The following is a 20,753-nucleotide window of genomic DNA, read 5'->3' on the forward strand; positions in this document are numbered from 1 at the left end:
TGATAGGATTATATATTGAGAAAAGAATATCTGATAGATATGGAAAAGTTAAAACACGTAATCCTGCTATATCTGTAATTGCTAAATATTAAGATATTACACTGAATAGATTAAATATAAATTTAATGGATTCTGACAGCTCGTTGAGGAAATACAGAGATCAAAAATGATCAAAAATATAGAAACATCAAAAATGTTTTTCTGTTTTGATAGCATGTATTTTTACTTGAGCCATTTGGGGGAAGGAAATAATTTATAACCTAATCATTCATCTTTATATTTTAGTGAATTTTGGAATGTCGGAAACTGTAGAAGGAAGTAGAGAAGAGAAGGAAAGAATATGGCTATTTTCTGCGGAGTTGATACTGAGTTAGACTGTGTTAGTGACTATCGAGTACATATAAGGACTATTAGTGAATTGATGGTATGCTGATAGTGAGTTCAGAAATACCAAATGTGTGACTTGAAGGCATGGTACAAACTCTTGAGCTCCACATTCATTTTCATATTTTAACATTTACCTCTCTGCCATTTAAATTCTTTATTGCAAATTAGAACCAGTGCTTTAAATAGAGAACCGTTTTCTCTCTCTTATTGTGCATTCACATGGCCTTGGTCTGGAAGGGAGGAGTGTTTGGTTTGTGAGTGAGACCCCAAGTAGTTATCCTTTAGGAAAGACGTGGGTGTTTCAGTCCTGCTCTGTCATTGGCCCTCGAAGCTGTCATTTACACTCATGTTCTTTGAATCTGATGGGCTGTGGATGCAGTAGTCCCAGTTCTCTTCTGGTTTTTGAAGGATGCCACAAATCTAATAATATAATAGCCCTTTGGTGACCTTTGCTCTTAGTTTATTATTTATATTCCTCAAGCATACTTAATGAAATGTAGAACTTGAGTGCTTATCTACCTTGAGAGTTTTCCAGCAGAAGGCTTTGGCTTTTTTCTCCGTTGGCCTTTTTATTTGTTGATAAAGGCTAGACATGGAAGCATATCTAATGCTTCTTATAGGCAGGAAGATATGCTGTAAAGTAGGATGTGACAACCATTGATAAGTTACATTTGAACTTCTAAAACTGGTCCAAAGAAATAGAACATGGAGAGGTCGTAAGTGAGCTCCCAGAACTGCAATCCTTGATGAATTGTCAAAGATCACATTTCATCTTTTATTGTCGTAATTAATTAATTAGTTTATTTATTTTTCAAGACAGAGTTTCTCTGTGTGACCCCGATTGTCCTGGAACTTGCTTTGTAGACCAGGCTGGCCTTAAATTCAGAGCTCAATCTGCCTTTGTCTCCTGAGTTCTGGTATTAAAGATGTGCACCAACTTTAATGGCCTTGCAGCTGTATTTCATCTTAAACCAGGATATGGGATGCCCAGAAATTTAAACTGGTAACCAATAAAGGAGAGAACATTGGCATGACCTCTTTTATCTCTCTAATAATTAACTCTTTCATAGGGAAAGCAGCAACAACAAAACTTGGATGACCCCTGCTGCCTCCTATTATGGCCAGCAAATTCAGGGTAGAAGGGCAGGTGATGTACCAACAGTAAACACTAATGATGTCCATGGATGTTAGCATTGGTCACCTTCATTAGCTATATCTAGTCTTTGAGGTTTTGCATAGAAATAAATAGGTAATCTTCCACTTTAGTCTTTGTGTTAGAGAAAACCACTACCCTTGCTCAACCATAAGAACTGAGGAGCAAAGTAAAGAAATTGCACCTGTTTCCACTCACTGTGTTCACCAGCATTCTGACATCCTCTGTCTCCTGCAAACACATTGTCTATATAGTTCAGCATGTGTGACACACAGGGGAGGAAGGCCTTTATAGTGCAGCTTTCAGAGACCACCGCACGTCGCTGGTGTTGTGTCCTTGTCACTTTGCAGTTCAACAGCAGACACTTGCAGTGTGACACTGTCTTAGTTTGGGTTTCTGTTGCTATGAAGAGACACCATGACCACGGCAACTGTTATTTAAAAAACAACAGCAACATTGAATTGAGGTGGTTGCTTACAGTTCAGAGGTTTAGTCCATTATCATCATGGCAGGGAGCATGGCAGCATGGTGCTGGTTACCTCTTGATGAGAAGGTAACATGAAGGGAACTAAAACATTGGGGGGTATCTTGAGCACTTATGAGACCTCAAAGCCTGTCTCCACAGTGACACACTTCTGCCAACAAGACCACACCTACTCCAAGGGCACACCACCTAGTAGTGCACTCCCTTTGAGGGCCATTTTCCTTCAAACCACCACAGACATTATAAATTGCAAGTAGCAAGAAGTTACTATGTTGAAGGTGTTATGCTATTTGTTGACTATGTTCTAAAATTGCTTATATTTTATTTAGAGAGAAAAGATATAATTGTACAGTCATATAGCCACATAGCATAGTTATTAAATTAATGAGTAAAACAGCAACCCAAGAAATTCACTGATATTATTTGATGGTTTGATGAATGACACAGTGACACTAGACAGACTAGATCTCCCAGGGCTGAACTGGTTAATAACAGTTTAATGTTGGTGAGGCCATGAAATTAAGAAAGATTATAGTTATTTCTTCCATACTGTTCTAAGGTCCTAACTTTTCTCCTGTTTCTTTTAATGTATACATTATTTTCATACAATTTTAGATTTACAGAAAAAATTACTAAAGCATAGACTTTCCATGTAGTCCCTGGTCTTTTTATTACTGTTTGTATTTTCACAAATTTTATTATTTCCAGCTATCTTAACATTTTATAATTTGTATTTTTATAAAACTTTCTGAACTGATAGGTTATTGGCTGCCTGAGTGGGAATTTGTAGAGACATCTTCCAGTTGTTCTGCCATGATCACATGGGCCATCCCAGGGTGCACTTGATTTAACACGATCACATGGCCCATCCCAAGGTGCATTTATTTAACATGATCACATGGCCCATCCCAAGGTACACTTGATTGGACGTCTGCCTTATTCAGTCTGTAGTACTTGGTGTCTAGAGATCCCGGGTCACACAAAGAAGGGAACATTAAGTTGGATCCCTTTGCATTGCTGCTGTTGTTTTAAACCAGGTAAATATGAAAATTAAAAATCTCTTTTGAGCACTGGTAGATTTGTTGAGTGATGTATTTTTCTGAGGGATGTGCAAGCCATTAACACTTTAATTCTGATCTGTTCCAAGCTGAAAAAAAGAAAACAGTTGTGAGTCCGTATTGTGAGCATGAAGGAAGGAGTCTTTCCTTCTATAGTTAGCAGACTCCTGGTGTTCCTGGTTCTGTTGTTGAGTGTGCTTCTGTTCAGTACTTTCTGTATGATGTCTATGTGGGCTGTGGCTGGGGCAGATGGAGATGCGATAGTGACCTGACTCGTAATGATATTCCATTCAGTTCATTATGTATGTTCAAGGTCACTGTGAGAGGAGAGGCGGGGGTTGACAAAGAATCTACTTTTTTGCCCTTGTCAAAAGTAAACAGACAACTTCTCCAGAATTAAAGATACATTTATATTGGAAGGTTGGTTAAAGACAAGCATACTTTTAAGGAAATTCAATCTTGCATATGCTTGGATCTTAATGTAATAATTTGTATCAAAAATACTGGCAAGTTACTCTGTTGCTAGTGTGAGAAAGGACAAAGATTCTATGGTGATATTCGAGGTAATCATCAGTGAGATAGTGGGGCAAGGCCAGTTCAGGCACCCTCTACTCTGCTGCCCAAGGACCTAGCTGGGGACATCCCCGTGGACACCTGGGATCCCCTCTAGAGCCAAGTCTCTTGCCAACCCTAAAATGGCTCCCTTAATGTAGGCCTGATGGATATTTGGGGGTTAGGATAGGATTAGAGAAGGAGAGGTGGCCAGGTGGTGGTGGGGCACGCCTTTAATCCCAGCACTCGGGATGCAGAGGCAGGCGGATCTCTGAGTTCGAGGCCAGCCTGGTCTACAAGAGCTAGTTCCAGGACAGGCTCTAGAAACTACAGGGAAACCCTGTCTCGAAAAACCAAAGAGAGAGAGAGAGAGAGAGAGAGAGAGAGAGAGAGAGAAGGAGAGGTGTAGCCGTGGTACAAGGTGTTGTGTAGTGAGTGCTGTGGAAATGCAGGTGAAGTTAGTACTGTTAGACACGCAGAGGACAGCACGAGTCACTGACCCATAGTCATTTAGGGAGCTTTTACAGTATGGGCAGTATTTGAATAGTCTGTGGAGAATGTGATTTTTGAGATGTGCAAAGAGCAGATACAAAGTCACGTCCAGATCAGTACTGAGAATCGAAGGAGGAAGAGTGCACTGTGTCGGCCTTCAGAGCACAGTCTTTGGTTGGGCTGTGCCATATCTGTTTGGTGACACGAGGCAAAGAAAAAGTAGTCTATTCAATATATAGCATATAATGTACTGCTGCTGTAATAAATAGCTAGACACTCGGTTGCTTACATCAACACAAATTAATATTCTTACAGCTCTAGAAGTCAGAAGTCCCAAGATAGGGCAAGGCCGTGATCTCTTATGGAAGCTGTAAGGGAGGTGATTTATTTTGTTTTTAAAAACCCTTTTCAAGCACTCGGGAGGCAGAGGCAGGCGGATCTCTTGAGTTTGAGGCCAGCCTGGTCTACAAGAGCTAGTTCCAGGACAGGCTTTAAAAAAAAAAAAAAAAAAAAAAAGCTGCAGAGAAATCCTGTCTCGAAAAACCAAAAAAAAAAAAAAAAAAAAAAAGAAAGAAAAAAAAAAACCCTTTTCAGTTAGCAGAGGCTGCCCTGCATTCCCTGGTTTATAGCATCATTTCTATTTGTACAGCTAGCAGTGGCCAGTCATGTCTACTCACTGATTCTTTTCTTCAAAAAGATGTTTATTATTGCACTGGGCCCACCAAGATAATCTTAGACAATTTTAAGGTCAGCTGATTGCACATCTGTGTCTTCTACGTTAATTCACATGCAGCATGGTGTTTTTACAGGTTTCAGGAATCAGGATGTGAACATCTTTAGGAGGCTGTTATTCTGCCTACCATGGGCAATGTTTTTTGAAATTACTCTGTGGCCTATTAGAAAATAGGAGTGCACTGAAATCAGTAGCCGTTATCTTTTCAACTTTGTCATTGATGTTTTCCTTCCTCCCACCTACAACAGCTGTACCCATAAATCCTCAGTACAAAAGAGTGACAACCCGAACACTGACACGGCATTGCTTCTGCTTCCATTTACCGTGAGGACACTTTACTATGTTACTGGATGGAAAGCTAGATGAGCAGCCAGGTGACTGGAATTATGATTCAGACTTTGTCAGTAATCTAATTTGTAACTATAGGGATATCCTTTTAGTCTCTCTGTGATATAATTCTCCGTCTGCACAAAGAATTTGGGTTAATAATAGCAGCCCATCTGACAGAGAAGCAGATAACTCTCCCAGAATAATGTAGCATACTTTTAATTTTTTATCTATAGAGAATAAATGAAATCTTTTTATTTTCCTTTTGTATTTTGAACAATGAAGAATTAAAGAGTCTGGATTTTTTTTTTTTACTTCCCACCATTATTTTATTTATTTAAAAATCTTCTGTCAGTAAATTTGGATGATTATGTCACAGTAAGTTAAGCTATAGTTTTTAGGCCTGGCCAGAATACTAGGGCAGTAAGACTCTTCAAGCCCAAACTTGAAGAAGTTGGCTAGTTGAATAGTTTGTGGATCAAGTTGAATACTGAAGGAATATCCTGGTTTCACTTATGCCTTCTCAGCAAAACAAAACAAGTCTTCAAGTGTTTGTGTTTGGTTACTCAGCAGGGAAAAGCGCTTGCCATGTGAGTATGATCCACAAAATACATGGAAAGGTCAAAGGAGAGAATAGATTCCAGAGTTCTCCCTTGACTTCTTCCACTGGTGGACTATCACATATACACATTATAATAATTCTGAAAATCATTTACCCAGAATCATTTGCTAACTTCCCTTTGGTCTGCTGTAGATGCATTAAAATGAATCAAATTATAAACCTCATCTCTTTCTTTTTAATCAAACATTTCTTAATTTTTTTATTGATTTTTATTGAGATCTACATTTTTCTCTGCTCCTCTCCCTGCTTCTCCTCTCCCCCTTCAACCCTCCCCCAAGGTCCCCATGCTCCCAATTTACGCAGGAGATCTTGTCTTTTCCCATGTAGATTAAATCCATGTATGTCTCTCTTAGGGTCCTCATTGTTGTCTAAGTTCTCTGGGATTGTGGTTTGTAGGCTGGTTTTCTCTGCTTTTTTTTCACCTATGAGTGAGTGAGTACATGTGATAGTTGTCTTTCTGTGTCTGGGTTACCTCACTCAAAATAATGTTTTATAGCTCCATCCATTTTCCTGCAAAATTCAAGATGTTATTTTTTTCTGCTGTGTAAATACTCCATTGTGTAAATGTACCACATTTTCCTTATCCATTCTTCAGTTGAGGGGCATTTAGGTTGTTTCCAGGTTCTGGCTATGATAAACAAAGCTGCTATGAACATAGTTGAGCACATGTCCTTGTGGCACGATTGAGCATCCTTTGGATATATACCCAAAAGTGTTATTACTGGGTCTTGAGGAAGGTTCTTTCCTAATTTTCTGAGAAATGGCCACACTGATGTTCAAAGGGGTTGTACCAGCTTGCATTCCCACCAGCAATGCCGAAGTGTTTTCTTTTCCCCACAACCTCTCCAGCATAAGTTGTCATCAGTGTTTTTGATTTTGGCCATTCTTACAGGTGTAAGATGGAATCTCAGAGTTGTTTTTATTTGCATTTCCCTGATGAGAAAGGATGTTGAACATTTCCTTAAGTGTCTTTCAGCCATTTTAGATTCCTCTGTTGAGAGTTCTCTGTTGAGGTCTGTGCTCCATTTTTTTTATTGGATTATGTGTTCTTTTGGTGACCAATTTCTTGAGTTTTTTGTATATTTTGGAGATCAGCCCTCTGTCCAATGTGTGGTTAGTGAAGATCTTTTCCCATTCTGTAGGCTGTCGTTTTGTCTTGTTGACCATGTCCTTTGCTTTACAGAAGCTTTTCAGTTTCTGGAGGTCCCATTTATTAATTGTTTCAGTGTCTGTGCTGCTGGGGTTAGATTTAGGAAGTGGTCTCCTGTATCAATGCGTTCAAGTGTACTTCCCACTTTCTCTTCTATGAGGTTCAGTGTGGCTGGCTTTATGTTGAGGTCTTTGATCCATTTGGACTTGAGTTTTGTGCATGGTGATAGATATGGGTCTATTTTCATTCTTCTACATGTTATAATCCAGTTATGCCAGCACAACTTGCTAAATATGCTTTCCTTTTTCCATTTGACTTTTTTTTGCTTCTTTGTCAAAAATCAGGTGTTCGAAGATGTGTAGGTTGATATCTGGGTCTTCTATTCAGTTCCATTGGTTGTCCTCTCTGTTCTTATGCCAATCCCAGGCTGTTTTCAGTACTATAACTTTGTAGTAGAGTTTGAAGTCAGGGATTGTAATGCCTCCAGAAGTTCTTTTATTGTACAGGATTGTTTGGGCTGTTCTGGGTTTTTTGCTTTTCCATATGAAGTTGAATACTGTTCTTTTGAGGTCTTTGAAGAATTTTGCTGGGCATTGCATTGAAAATCAAACATTTCTTAACCATAAAAATATACAATATAAATATTTTACTTTGAGTCTTACGATATAAATATTTCACATTGACTTTAGCCCCAGAACCTATAACACTTAAGATATGTTGTCTACAATAGAAATATGAGCCACAGTGCATAACTTAATTTTTATCGCTCCCTGAGACAGTCTCTTTGTATAGCTCTGGCTGTCCTGGAATCACTGTGAAGACCAGGCTCGCAAATGCAAAGAGATCCACCTGCCTCTAGAGTTTGGGGATTAAAGGGATGTGCCACCACACCTGGCAATAAGTTTGAATTCTCTGCTAGCTCTTTTAGAAAAAATAAGAACAAACAGGTTTAATTTATGTATTTTAATATAATATATCCAGAACACCATTTCAACATGTATTCAGTGTAAGAAATCATGAATAAAATTTATTTTACATTCTGTTTTGTATTAAATCTTTGAAACTTGATACATACTTTATACTTAAAGCTCATCTTATGTGAACTAGGCATATTTCAAGTACCCCATAGCCTCATGTGACATGCAGCTACTCTATATATAAGACAGTCTAGGTCTGCCCCAAAGGTACCTAGCTTTTTAGTATGAGTATCTGTTTTATATTGTTGTGTTTATAAATGAGACTCAATTTTCAAAGGCTGGGGTAAAAACCTGCCTGCTCGGAGAAGCTGGATTGCAATTAGCTAACCTCTCTGAAAGACCCCTGCTTCCTCTTCCCCAAACCAGAAAAGGATGCGCCACTCCAAGCCCCACCCTACTACTTCCTGTGTCTCTATCTCTACTGGATGCCTTGTGATCCTCTGTGATTACTTTCTGTCAACTAGTTAGTAATGCAGCCTCCTAGCCCAAGGTTAATTTTGTATAATTAATGCAAATACAAACTTGGAGTGGACAGTGTGGTCGAATATCTCCCAACACTTTTCCTCACATCTCATAGCCTTTCCGTAAAGCTCTATACTGTATGTCTAACCCGGATCCCACTGTGGTAGTGGTCCTACCTTCACAATCTCACTTTGGTTCTTTCATCTTTATATGTAGAAGGAGTGGCGGGCTGTGTCCCGCCACCCGGCTAGCTTTCTCCAAAATAATTACACGGAAACTGTATTCTTTTAAAACACTGCCTGGCCCATAGTTTCAGCCTCTTATTGGCTAATTCTCACATCTTCCTTTAACCCATATTTAGTAATCTGTGTAGCACCACGAGGTGTGGCTTACCAGGAGAGATCTTAACCTGCGTCCATCTCTGAGAGGAGAAGCATGGAGACTCACTATGGAGACTGCCTGAAGCGTCTCCCCAACTCTACTTCCTTGTTCCCACAATTCTGTTCTGTCTTCTCCACCTACCTAATTTTCTGTCTCTTAAAGGGCCAAGGCAGTTTTCTTTATTAATTAACCAATGAAAGTAACATAGACAGATAACTGTCCTCCATCATTTATATTCTTATTTTTTGTGCTTTTCCCTCTTTTATGTCCCATATATATCTGTCCTAGCTCTCCAATTCCTTCAAACACTTTGCTGAGATTCTCAGGAGAGAGAGAGCATTAGCAGTTTGTCCTCCTGTCTCCACACACACACAAGTGTGTTGTGAATAGAAATGTAAATGGCTCTAAATAATACCCAAAGCGTGAAGAAAGCAGGCATTCTTTTTAAAGAAAGTCTGTAATACTTGATGGTAATGGAATCTGTGTTAATAGAAAAACTTATCCGAGGTGTGGAATTTCTACCTGATGTTCATGAAGTGTGGAGTAAGAATTATGGGATGTGTTAGTTACTTGTCGACGCTGGGCCGCAGTGACATGCTCTTGATAAAAGCAGTTTAAAGACGGGCTCATTTTCGCTCACAGTTTCAGGTTACAGTCCGTCTTAACCGGAAGTCAGCTGGTCACATCGCATCTACAGCCTGGAAGAAGAGAGCATTGAATGCTCCTGCTTAGCTAGTCTTCTCCGTATTATTTGGCCCAGGGCCCAGACCCATAGAATGGTTCTGCCCATGTTCTGGATGTTTCTTTCCACCTCACCATAGTGCAGATAATCCCTCACAGATGTGCCCAGAACCTTGTCGCCTAGTTGATTTTAGAGTCTGTCATGCTGACAATCAATATTAACTATTATATAGTTGATATTACATAGGGTTTTGCTATTATTAACAGTATGCTTTTAGTCTCAGAATCCAGAGTACTCAGTAATTGAAGAGTAAGTATACAAATTCAGTTTTTCTTAATTAGGTTAGAACAAAGAATTTTAGTCAGTTTTTTTTTGCCAAACTATCTTGCCTTTTTCTTTATAAGCAGTTCATAGGATTTCTATTTTCAAGGATATTTTATAGTCTGTATTTACTTCTTACAGTGTCTTATTTAACACAATTTGTAAATGTACAAATACACAGTGCTTTGTTTTGTTTAGCTTTTGCAAAGTAAATAAAAATGTCAATTCCAGCAATCGTAAAATGAAATGAAGAAAGCAATTACATTACAGTAGCATCACAAAGAAAGTATTTAGGACTAAGTATAACAAAAGAAGTTTCAAACTGGTAATTCTAAAGCTCAAATGGGGCTATTAAGATGGCTCTTTGAATGAAGGTGCTTCCCTGTGTGGTGGAAGCCAGCTATTTCAAGGTTGTCATCTGATCCCTCCTCAGGAGCCTACACACATACATGTACACACAAAATAAATAAATATGTACAAAAATCAGAGTATATCCCATTTTCATCTGTTGTAAGACAGTAAGTCTTAAAATAACTTTCCAAATTGGACAACGTATGATGCCTACTTTTACAGGAATTAACAAGCTGATCTTCAAATTCCTAATGAATGCAGTGACCCCAAATAACCAAAGTGATTTTGAAAAACAGAGTTGTAGTAGTCAAACTTCTGATTTCAAAACTAAATATACAGCTCTGGTAATCACGTTGTACTTCTGGCATAAGACTTGCTTTCTAAATGACTGCAGAATTCTGTAGTCTGTGAGTCTCTGAGTTGTTACACTGCCTAGTATCTTCTTGCCTGCTTGTGGGGGATGTCTTGCCACGGCCTTAATGCAGAAAGGAAAGCTGTCTCTGTGCCTGTGGATTGAGGACTGAGGGGAAAAGGGAAGGGAAGGGAAAGGAAAGGAGACGCAAGGACATGAGTGCTCCTGGGTGTGTGGTGGGGGAGGTTATTGTAGGTAGATGTGTGGGTGAGTCCGGAGTGAACCTGACCCTGAGACAGGTGGGGGAAGTGGGGAGGGGAAAGAGAGAGTGGGACCAGGTGCAGCAACCAGTAGGCTCAAAAATATAAAGAGAGCAGGTAACCAAAATGGCTGGAGTATGTAGGGAAGGGTAACTGGGGGAAGGTCAGCCCAGCTACTGGGCTGGAGTTTTAGGTAGGCAGTAAGTGTGCTAGCCAGGAGGACCCTGTAACAGGTAGAAACTAAGGGTTGCAGGGAGAACCTGGTGACCAGTGTCCACTTTGATATGATATGATATGATATGATATGATATGCCTTTGTCCCAGGTTTGAAACCTAACAGGGACCACTTGGTTATCTGACAGTCTTTGATTTCATGTACACCCAGGAAAAACTGATAAATGGCTTAGTTGGTGCAGTTGCAGGCGCAGCCTTTTCTTGTTCTCTGTTTAGACACATTGAAGCTTCCATGGTGCCTGACGTGTAAAAGTGGGCTATCTTTTCGTCTTTTTCTTTTTAATATCTGTGTACCAAGCACTATGCATGCCAAACACCTACCACATCTCATTACACATCTCATGTCTGTCTCTGAGTGGAGGTATTGTTATCATCCCCATGTTTTTAGGTGTAAAACAGGATTTAGTGAGGAAATTAAACTAGAAGCACAAGAATAATGTCTAAATTACCTTCCCTTTTCATCCCTCCCAATAATTTGATTAAATCTATTTTGTGAGAGGAGATGTATCTATGGCAGTATAAGTTCTCCTCCCTTACTTCCTGATGATGGTGAAGGAAATATGCCATCACAGCAGGAGTGCTTGAAGGGGCCTAGCTTGCTTTTAATCACCTTTAATCTTGTTTCCTCCAAGACCTGGTGACACCATGATGCCATGGCTTTGCTACACCTCCCCTTTTCCAATACTTCCAGTGTGTGCAGTTAGCAGCTTAAAGGGTTTCTTAGTTTCCCTTTTTTTTTTGTTGTTGTTGTTGTTGTTTTTTGGTTTTTCGAGACAGGGTTTCCCTGTAGTTTCTAGAGCCTGTCCTGGAGATAGCTCTTGTAGACCAGGCTGGCCTCGAACTCAGAGATCCACCTGCCTCTGCCTCCCGAGTGCTTGGATTAAAGGCGTGCGCCACCACCGCCCGGCTCTTAGTTTCCCTTTTAATAGTAGCTTCATTACTATTAATTCTTTTATAGCCTTAGGTAGCTCTTATTCTAGGGACCTTGAGTGTAACTGCTTATGCTACTTACATTTGTCTTAACAAATTTCTTTGTAAGCTTTCTCACTTTTTAATATACAACAAAAGGTGGACTAAACGTTTTTCACTCTTAAAACTTTATTTTTGGTCACTTTCAGAAAAGAAATTATGAGGTGGACATGAATAATGAGCCCAGTTAATAAAAATGTTAGCTTGTCTGTTCAGCTGTTGTCTCAGTTTCCAGGATGTTCTGCTTAGAACTCATTCTATCAGTCATTCTGGCCGTCCTTCCTCAAGCCGTTCCCTTTCATACGCTAGATATACTGTGTCACTGCGCTACGTCCACACACCACTGACTATATTTTCTCACATGATAACTGATAGAAACAAGTTAAATTTTATGACTTGCTCATCTGCTGAGATTTTCATACCTTTCCTCATGTTCCACATGTATGATTATAAATACCCAGCCATTACAGTATTCACAAACACCACCAGTACAGAAATAGTGCCAAAAGTTAATAGGGATGTGGAGATGGGAGCAGGATTGTTTATACATAGAAGGATATTTTTTATAATGCCTTGATTTCCCACTGTTAGGCTCTTTACTGTGTTTATTCCTCTCTAGTTGTCAGGGAATATGAAGAACAGAAAAAGCATCCAGGAGCCTAGATTTGATTATTACAGCCATGAACTTCCTGATATTGACCTCAGTGAATGCGAATTCCCACATGTCATTGAAATTTATGACTTTCCTCAAGAATTTCGTACAGAAGACCTTTTACGGATTTTCTGTAGCTACCAGTAAGTATTTGCAAGTAGTTCCAAATGACAGATAAGGTGAGAGAAAGTTATCTTAATAATTTTAAAAAGTCGTTGATTTTAGCATTGGGTTTGTGTTTTGTTCCCATCCCTTAGAAAGTCTGTGAATCAGACTGGTCTTCAGTTCCTTGAAAGGGCCAGGTAGCCTTGGTAGACATTTACAAAGACCATTGTTGGTGATGACTCCTAAGTCTGTCGTGGAGGTGCATTTAGTCCATTTATATTTGTTGTAATTATTGATGTATTTGAACTTATATCCAAGTATTTGTTTTTATATTTGCCTGTCATCTTTTTTGAGTATACCTCTCCCACCTTTCCCCTCCCTTTTCTAGATTAAGGGTTGACTTTTTTAACATTGCATTTTTTAATGTAATGTTTCTGTTTTTTGGTGGTTACTCTAGAAATTATAAAAATGTGTGCTTCAACTATTAGTGACTAAAACTGATTTTTTTTCTGTGCCTCTTTCTGTTTAACTTATATGTTCTCATGACTATTTGATTCATTTTCTTCCTGAATGAGATATAGTCTTTATCATTTTACTTACTAATGGTTTTCCAGTAACAAACTCAGGTGTTGTTACAGTTCTGAGTCTTGTGTATGTTAGATAATGCTCTACCTCTGAACCACACCCCAGTCCTTTATTCTTGAAAAGATTTATGTTGTGTGTATGTTATTAATTCTAGATTGGCAGTTATTTTTCCCTCAGAGGCATGAAGATACCCTAATGCAATTAATTCCCTTTCTTTTTGGGTGAGAGTTTAGCTGACAGTTCCCATGCCACTTCTGATTATAATCTCTTTCTTCTCTGGATGCTCTTAAAATTTTCTCTTTGACTTTGATATTGATCATTTTCACTGTGGTGTGGATTTTGTACCTTTTTTTTTTCAAACTTACCCACATTGCAATTATGTGGGCTTATTAAATCAGTGATTAATATTTTCATTGATTTTGTAAAGGTCTTAGACATTGTCTCTTCAGTATTGCCTCAGACCCAATCTCTCTTCATCTTGTCCAAGACACAAATTGGGTGTGTATTAGATTTTCTCATTTAATTTTCTTGTTACCGTTCTTTTGTATATTCCTTCTCTTTTCCCTTCAGACTTTCCGAATAATTTCTTCAGTTTGGGGGCTCTAGTTTATTTTATCTATTCCAAACTGTGCTAAATTGTTAAATATTTATATTGTATCTTAAAAATTTTAAAGTCTGCCTGGTCATTTTTTTACAGCTTTTTTTCTCCATATATCTTCAGTTTTCAATATTTTTTCTGTTTTGCTAAGTACATTAAGCATAGCCACCTGTAGCCCTTCTGTTACCTGAAGCTGCTTTAGTTGTCATTTATTCCTGATTAACTTTTGTTCATATTAGTACTTGTTCACAGTGTCTTCCTTTTGGGGGAATTTAGTTATATTTTTAATGTGAGTGATGTTTGTCTTTGGGTTGTATTTATGGGCATTAAGGCCAATGAAATCAGAGAGGACCCCAAGTAAAACTTCTATGCCTTTTTACGTGCCACATGCCAAAAATGCTAACAGTTCAAGAGTCTTCAAATTAAATTGTTGATTTGAGGTTTTTCTGACTGCTCAGAAAAAGTCAAATGAGGAGTGGTTTTTTTAATTGTTGAATGTCACAGATGTTTTATTTTGACCCATATAAGTGTCTAATTACTTCACGCGCTGTCCAGTTGCACCCCCCCTTTCCTTTACTGGTGTTGGTTAGACAGTTCCTGACAGTCGTCTCATATTACCTTTTTGTAATTTATAGATTCAAATCTTTAAAGAGACAAGACATTTTAACAGATCTTCAGAGTTTTCTGAGTGAATAGTTCCATGGGCTGTTTTTTTGTTGCTTGTTTTTAAAGTGACTTTACTTTAGTCTCCCAAATCATTCAGCTAACTTTGTGCTGATGTTTGTTTGTTTGTTTTGTTTGGACAGGGTTGCCATGTAATCTCAGCTGGCCTCATACCCTTCCCTAATTCACCCTTTTGAGTGCTAGGATTTTAGCCATAAGATGCCTTTCTTGGCACAGTTCAGTTGTATACACACAACAGTTCTTTACACTCACAGTTCATTCAGTTTTATATTATTAAATGTAGTGAGAAGTTCAGGGGTGTTACAAGTGGTCTTCAGAACATTTATGCTAACCCTTGATATGTACGTGGATGGTACATTTTAGAAGAAAGCAAAGGAATCAGAAATATATATATATATATATATATATATATATATATATATATATATATATTATTTCTAGCTTACAATAAAAAACAGAGCCAGGAACAGAAAGCTAATCCTGAAGGTTATTAATAAAAAGATGTTCAGGGTCTAGAAGAGAGTCAATATCAAGGAGTATACTTCAGTATTTCACTCCTGCTGTTGAAAACAAATCAAGTCTATCTGGTGCTGCAAATTTAAACATAAAATTCAGTTTATTTCTATCCCAGATGCCCAGATTATAGAAATGCTCTGCCAGATCCCAATTTTACATTGAATTTGTAAGATTCTGTTTCAGAGCATAGCTCCTAATTCTTTCTTAAAGGATCAGAGAGAGAATATTTCAGGTAGCTCTGTGCTGTCTCAGAACAGCCATAGGCAGGATGTGAACAAATGAGTGTGGTTGAGAAAGTAAAACTTTATTTATAAAAATGGTTGGCTTTTGGTTTTGGTTTAAGATAGGATCTAGGTAGCCCAGGCTGGCCTTGAACTCTTAGTCCTCAGCTTTCAGAAGTGCTGGGGTTTACCACCACATCTGCCTTATGTCTTAGTCTCAAGGAAGAAATATTAGATAAAGTACTAGAATAGATGAAATTAACTAGCAGTTATATACTTATTTTATCAGCTAAGCTCCATTGGGGGAAAACAACTGAAAGGAAGCAGGAATGGATTCTAGAAGACATTTAATCTATACCATAAACCTTAATGTAAATATGTAGTGTAGGTAAGTCATTAATTCAGTTTTGTGAAGACCCAGTATCGGGTGCTGTTCGGTTCCTAATAGATTCTTAAGAACAGTCAATAAGACTAAATCTCAAATTTGAGCTACCTTAGATTATTATTGATAAAAAAGTAGATTGTCATTAATAAAATAGGGCCATGTTGTCCATGTCCAGAATTTCTTCAGAGATTATTGGGTTTTGCTGCTATTTTTGTTTTTGAGAGTTTCTTTCGTTGCAGCCTAGGCCAGCCTTGAACTCAAAAATCTTCTCACTTTCACCTCCTCAGTATTGAGTTTTAGAAATTTTGGGCCTAAGGATAGTTAATTCTTTTGAGTCATTTGCTTCTCTTTGTTTTGGTCTCTTCCTAACTATATCTGTGAAAGCATTTTCTATAAAATCTAAAGCCATTCGCAAAAGGATTTAAAAGAACTGAAGTCTCAAGGGCTAAGATGAGGCTTTTAGCTGTCAAGGTCTTTCCCATCTTTTCTATTCTGTAGCGGAGGCTCTTACTGTTGAACTCGAGTTTTCACTCTTGTGGTCATTCTATAGCATGGTCCAGCTTAAGTCAAGTTTCCTTTATTACTTTTTCTGACAAGGAAATTAAGAAGGGAAAGCTATATTAGTATTTTTCTCTTATAGTGGTTTATAAGTTTTAAAAGGTCATGATGCAGAAGTGTATAATCATCCCTGAGTCAGATCCTAGAGTCAACTTTGCTTCATCACCATCTCCATCAACATTAATCTCCCTGGTGATTATTGCTATTAATAATAAAATTAATGAGCACTGTTGGTTTAAAAGTTGCCTTCCAAGTGCTCATCATCATGGTCTTGGCCTGTTGTGGACAATCTCATTTCTGTTTTCCTCATCGATGGCTAGCTTCCATCGTGCCTCAAGGTGCTAGGCAGGCTGCCAGGAGAGAAAAAAATACCAACAAGTCTTATCCAGTTGTGGACCCTGTGAACTACGGTAATGATTCCTGCAGCCAGATACATCCATTGGTGCAATAGTAGTACACATGAGTTGAGGTAGAGGTGGTAGCCACTCGCTGTCTGATTAGATTTAAGGCCTGCCTAGCGGGAGGAATTTATGCCTATTAGTGTGAACATGACTAAGAACCTGTAGCTGGAAAGGCCATAGACCCCAGGGAGAACTTACTACTGTCATTTTGCTCAGTTGGTATAGTATCCACACACCTTCTAAATGCTTAGGAGTTGGGCATGGTGAGGGTGGATTTAATCAAACTAAAATGTATTCATGCATTAAGGGAATTTAAATATATATACACTATATTTAAATTGTGTGTGTGTTGTAGTCCTGATATTCTTTGTGCTTACTGTGTAGCTCTGTTTTAAACTAAAAAGGTAATTTTATTTCCAGTATTAAATGTTCATTGTTTCTTTTTTGAATTTTTCTGGCTAACTATGGTTGTTCCTCCCCCCGCCCATATACACACACCTTATTTTCCTTCTACAACAAGAAAGAGTAGTAAGCATTTGTGAATATAGTTGTATTTTTTATTATTTGACTTACTTATTTTTACAATTGAATTATGTCTCTAGCAGTGTAGTACCCATCCCAACACACAGGTTACATTTGCATCAAATCCAGGTGACCCTCCCTGACTTCCTGTATTCCTCTTTAACTCCTTTGGCTTCCTTTTTCATCCCTTCTCATTTCTCCTCATTAGGACATCTCTTGAAAATAGTGCATTAAATACTTTACATCTCCAGCAGATTTGTGAGGATTAATTAGTTGGCATCTATAAAATGCTCCCAGGTAATTCTTTATGATGATATTATTGCTTTTAAATTTTAGTGGCTTCTCTGCGCCAGGCTGTTTTATTTTTTATGTCGCTATCCCTACTCCTCTATCTGATGAAATGCTTTGTAAGACATTTTAAAGACATTTCATAAAACAAATTTTAAGAAATGTAAAAATTGTTTTCTTTTGTTACAGAAAGAAAGGATTTGATATTAAATGGGTAGATGATACACATGCCCTAGGAATATTCTCCAGCCCAATCACAGGTATCTGTCTAGTGACTCTCAGGAATTCCAGGTCCCTCCTACTGTTTATTTTCTCCTACTTCTTGTTCTTATTTCTTTTCTTTTCCAGCCAATTGGAACTGTGCTCAGCCAGTATCTGTAGTAGAATAAATACTGGTTTTTGAGACATGTGGCTTGGTACCCACATGTTCTCTCCTTCTTTTTAATCTAGCATTTGGTATTTGGAAAGGTAGGTACGTCCTCCCAGGCTATTTGCATACATAAATGTCAGGCATTATGAAGACCATAGTGAGACTAAATTTTACAGTATTTTTTCCCCTCAGACAAATGAATTTGAAATAGTGTATCTAGTGAGATTACTTGTAGTAGCTACTCTCTGAATATATGGTTGGTCTTTTGCACACATACATATCCTGGGCTCATAACTGAGCTCATGCAGAGGAATCCACAGCAGTCAGAGATGCTGGCTTGCTAGTTCCTGTCTGAACCATCTATAGAGCTTGGATTTTTGTGGGCTAGATAAAATATTTTTGGCTTTGTGGGGCAAAATACTTCTGTCATTACCTAACCCAGCATTGTAGCAAAAAAAAAAAAAAAAAAGGCAAAAAAGCTTCTATCCTTACCTAACCTGGATAGTGTAGCAAGAGAGCAGCTACAGTGTGCAAATGGGTATGGCTCTGCTTCATAAAGTTGTATTTACAAAAACACAAAGTCCAATGGCTGAGTTTGGTCTAATCTCTGTTCTAAAGTGATCTTAGTGTGCAGATGTTCTGTATTGTAGGATCTTCTTTCTTCTTGCCATGAAAACCAACAAACATAACTTCTAATAAATGTTTTTTAAGAATAAATGTTTTATAAGAAATTACCCTAAATTTTCTTCTGCATCACTCTACTTCCTTATGTCTGTTTTTCCTTGCAGCTCGTGATGCTCTGGGGATTAAGCATACCATGGTGAAGATTCGGCCCTTGTCACAGGCCACAAGAGCAGCCAAGGCCAAAGCTAGAGCTTTTGCTGGTGAGCCCACAACCTCTGCCTTTGTTCCTGAGAGATGGTGACGTCATTGTTCATTCCAGCAGTTTCACACCATCCAGAACCCAATAGACACTGTCTTTTTTGTGCTAATACTCCTATTGGTATGATTTTTAAGGACAGAAGTAATGCCCTTTGAGCAGCCCTGGAAGTGTGGGAGAGACTAAGGGCGAGCAGTACAGTGACCAGCTTCTGATGGCATTTTGGTTGTTGGGTCCTAATGCTGATAGTGCAGCCAGGGTTGTTTGTGCTTTGCCATACTAATTTCCTCAGACCATCATCTATCGGGGTTGTATTAATTACTGCTGATACCACCCTTGTTAGTCTGTTTTGTATGTTAATTACTGAGTTAAATCACTTGTAGCTGTAGTAGTTTCTCTTCCTTACTGCTTCTTACTCCTTTTTTTCCCCAGAGTTTCTCCAGCCAGCAAAGGAGCGACCTGAGACTTCAGCAGCCCTAGCCAGAAGGTTAGTCATCAGCGCCCTTGGGGTTCGGAGCAAACAGAGCAAAACAGAGCGGGAAGCAGAGCTCAAGAAACTGCAAGAAGCCCGAGGTGAGTTGACAATAGTGGTCTGTGGTCCACAAGGGTCCACTAGGAGGCAGATGCTGAAAAAGGAAAAGAATGAGCTCCACTCCATCAGATCATTTCCATTTCTGAGGAATCGCTCAAATCTATGGAAGTTGTTTTCAAGCCTTACATTCAAGAGATGCAGTAAGGATTTGTCTCCTGTTCACATACCAAGGCATCTGGTTAATTTACTCTTACAAAGAGATAGGCTCCACCTTCTCAGCTATTTCCTGGCTTTTCTACAGCTTGCTCCAAACTGAGAGAAAATTTTCCTCTGAAGACTTCAGTCTCCCAGACCTTGTTTGCTGTTTTTACTGGGCCATGACAGTGCCATAGTGTATTGAGATGGCTTAGATCTTTGGTAGAAGGCAAATTAAGGAAGAGCCAGTGACTGATATTGGTGATAATGACCGTAGCAGGGATTTTTGTCTTAAGACAGTCTGAGGAAATCCACCTGTCTTCTGATTTCTTTCTAACACTGAAGAGTTTTCAGAAAATAATTCCACAGATCTACAAACAGAGTTTTTCTTTCTTAGAGGTTGGAGTCAAGCTTAAAATGTATCTTCTTTTTATAAACTGTTGAGTTCTTTGTAAAGACTTGGACTTGGACTTGACACAGAAGTATTTTTTTAATCAGCCTTCAAACTTTAGACAGGCTCTTTGCTTTTACTCAATATCTATAGAATCAGTGAAGACAATTCTGAAAATTTCACTTACCAAAAAGTAACTTCATTTTTCCTTAAACCAACTGAAGTTTCAAACTCCTTGTTTATTGCCAGTCTAAGAAGGCTATTAATACTTCCTGTCCACTATGCTTTGGTGATAACAAGCAGCTTCTGGACTCTGAGCTGCACTGGCCAGATAGCCAGTGAGTGAGAGCACCATGGCAGGTGTCAGGGTTTAGAACTAGACCCAACTGATTTACCTTAACGATTATAATGCGGCCATTTTGGTTTTGTTTTTTCTAATGCATTGTTCATTAAAAGGTTTCTTAGAAAAAGGAAAGGATTGCTTTTGTTTTTATAGATGGTAAATAACAGAACTGGATTAAAGTAGAATGTGTGGCATCCTTAATCCTTTGTTAATTTATCCCTGAAGAAAATGACTCTTGGGTGGTAACTACAGTTATCTCAGAGGGCAAATAAAAGGGCTTGGGGGCTGTAGCCCAGTTGTAAAGCATTTGGGTAATATGCCCAAGGCCTCAGGTTTGGTCCCAGCATTGAACAAAAAGCAAGCCAAAAAGGGTGGGTAGAGGATAATGACAGTGGTATCTAGTGAAGATATGACTCCTGCATATGTCATGCCTTCCTGTAAATATCACCTGTGTTTCTATGAGTACTGCAGCTGTTGCTTTATCTGAGTGTCCTCTAGTTCTTGGCAAGCACATCAGCATACTGTTTCTCTTGAAGTATATGTTTTAAATGCTTTGTTTTCCAAAGGACATTTCCGTGGT

At 38.5% G+C, this 20,753-nt stretch overlaps 1 protein-coding gene across 5 annotated transcripts in view; it reads left to right on the top strand.

The window, feature by feature from the left end:
- R3hcc1l (R3H domain and coiled-coil containing 1 like) overlaps nucleotides 1-20,753 on the top strand; it is a 92,529-nt gene that overhangs the window by 63,731 nt on the left and 8,045 nt on the right. For 4 of the 5 annotated variants that reach the window (XM_038317764.1, XM_038317766.1, XM_038317765.1 and 1 more), the window contains 4 exons: nucleotides 12,567-12,742; nucleotides 17,652-17,722; nucleotides 18,621-18,716; nucleotides 19,145-19,285. In XM_038317764.1, coding sequence (XP_038173692.1) covers nucleotides 12,567-12,742; nucleotides 17,652-17,722; nucleotides 18,621-18,716; nucleotides 19,145-19,285 — 484 coding nt within the window. Of the gene's footprint in view, nucleotides 1-12,566; nucleotides 12,743-17,651; nucleotides 17,723-18,620; nucleotides 18,717-19,144; nucleotides 19,286-20,753 lie in introns of those variants that run through there. The other variant, XM_038317769.1, reaches the window with a different exon arrangement.

The sequence above is a fragment of the Arvicola amphibius genome, chromosome 1 (genome assembly GCF_903992535.2).
Source record: "Arvicola amphibius chromosome 1, mArvAmp1.2, whole genome shotgun sequence".
NCBI lineage: Eukaryota > Metazoa > Chordata > Mammalia > Rodentia > Cricetidae > Arvicola > Arvicola amphibius.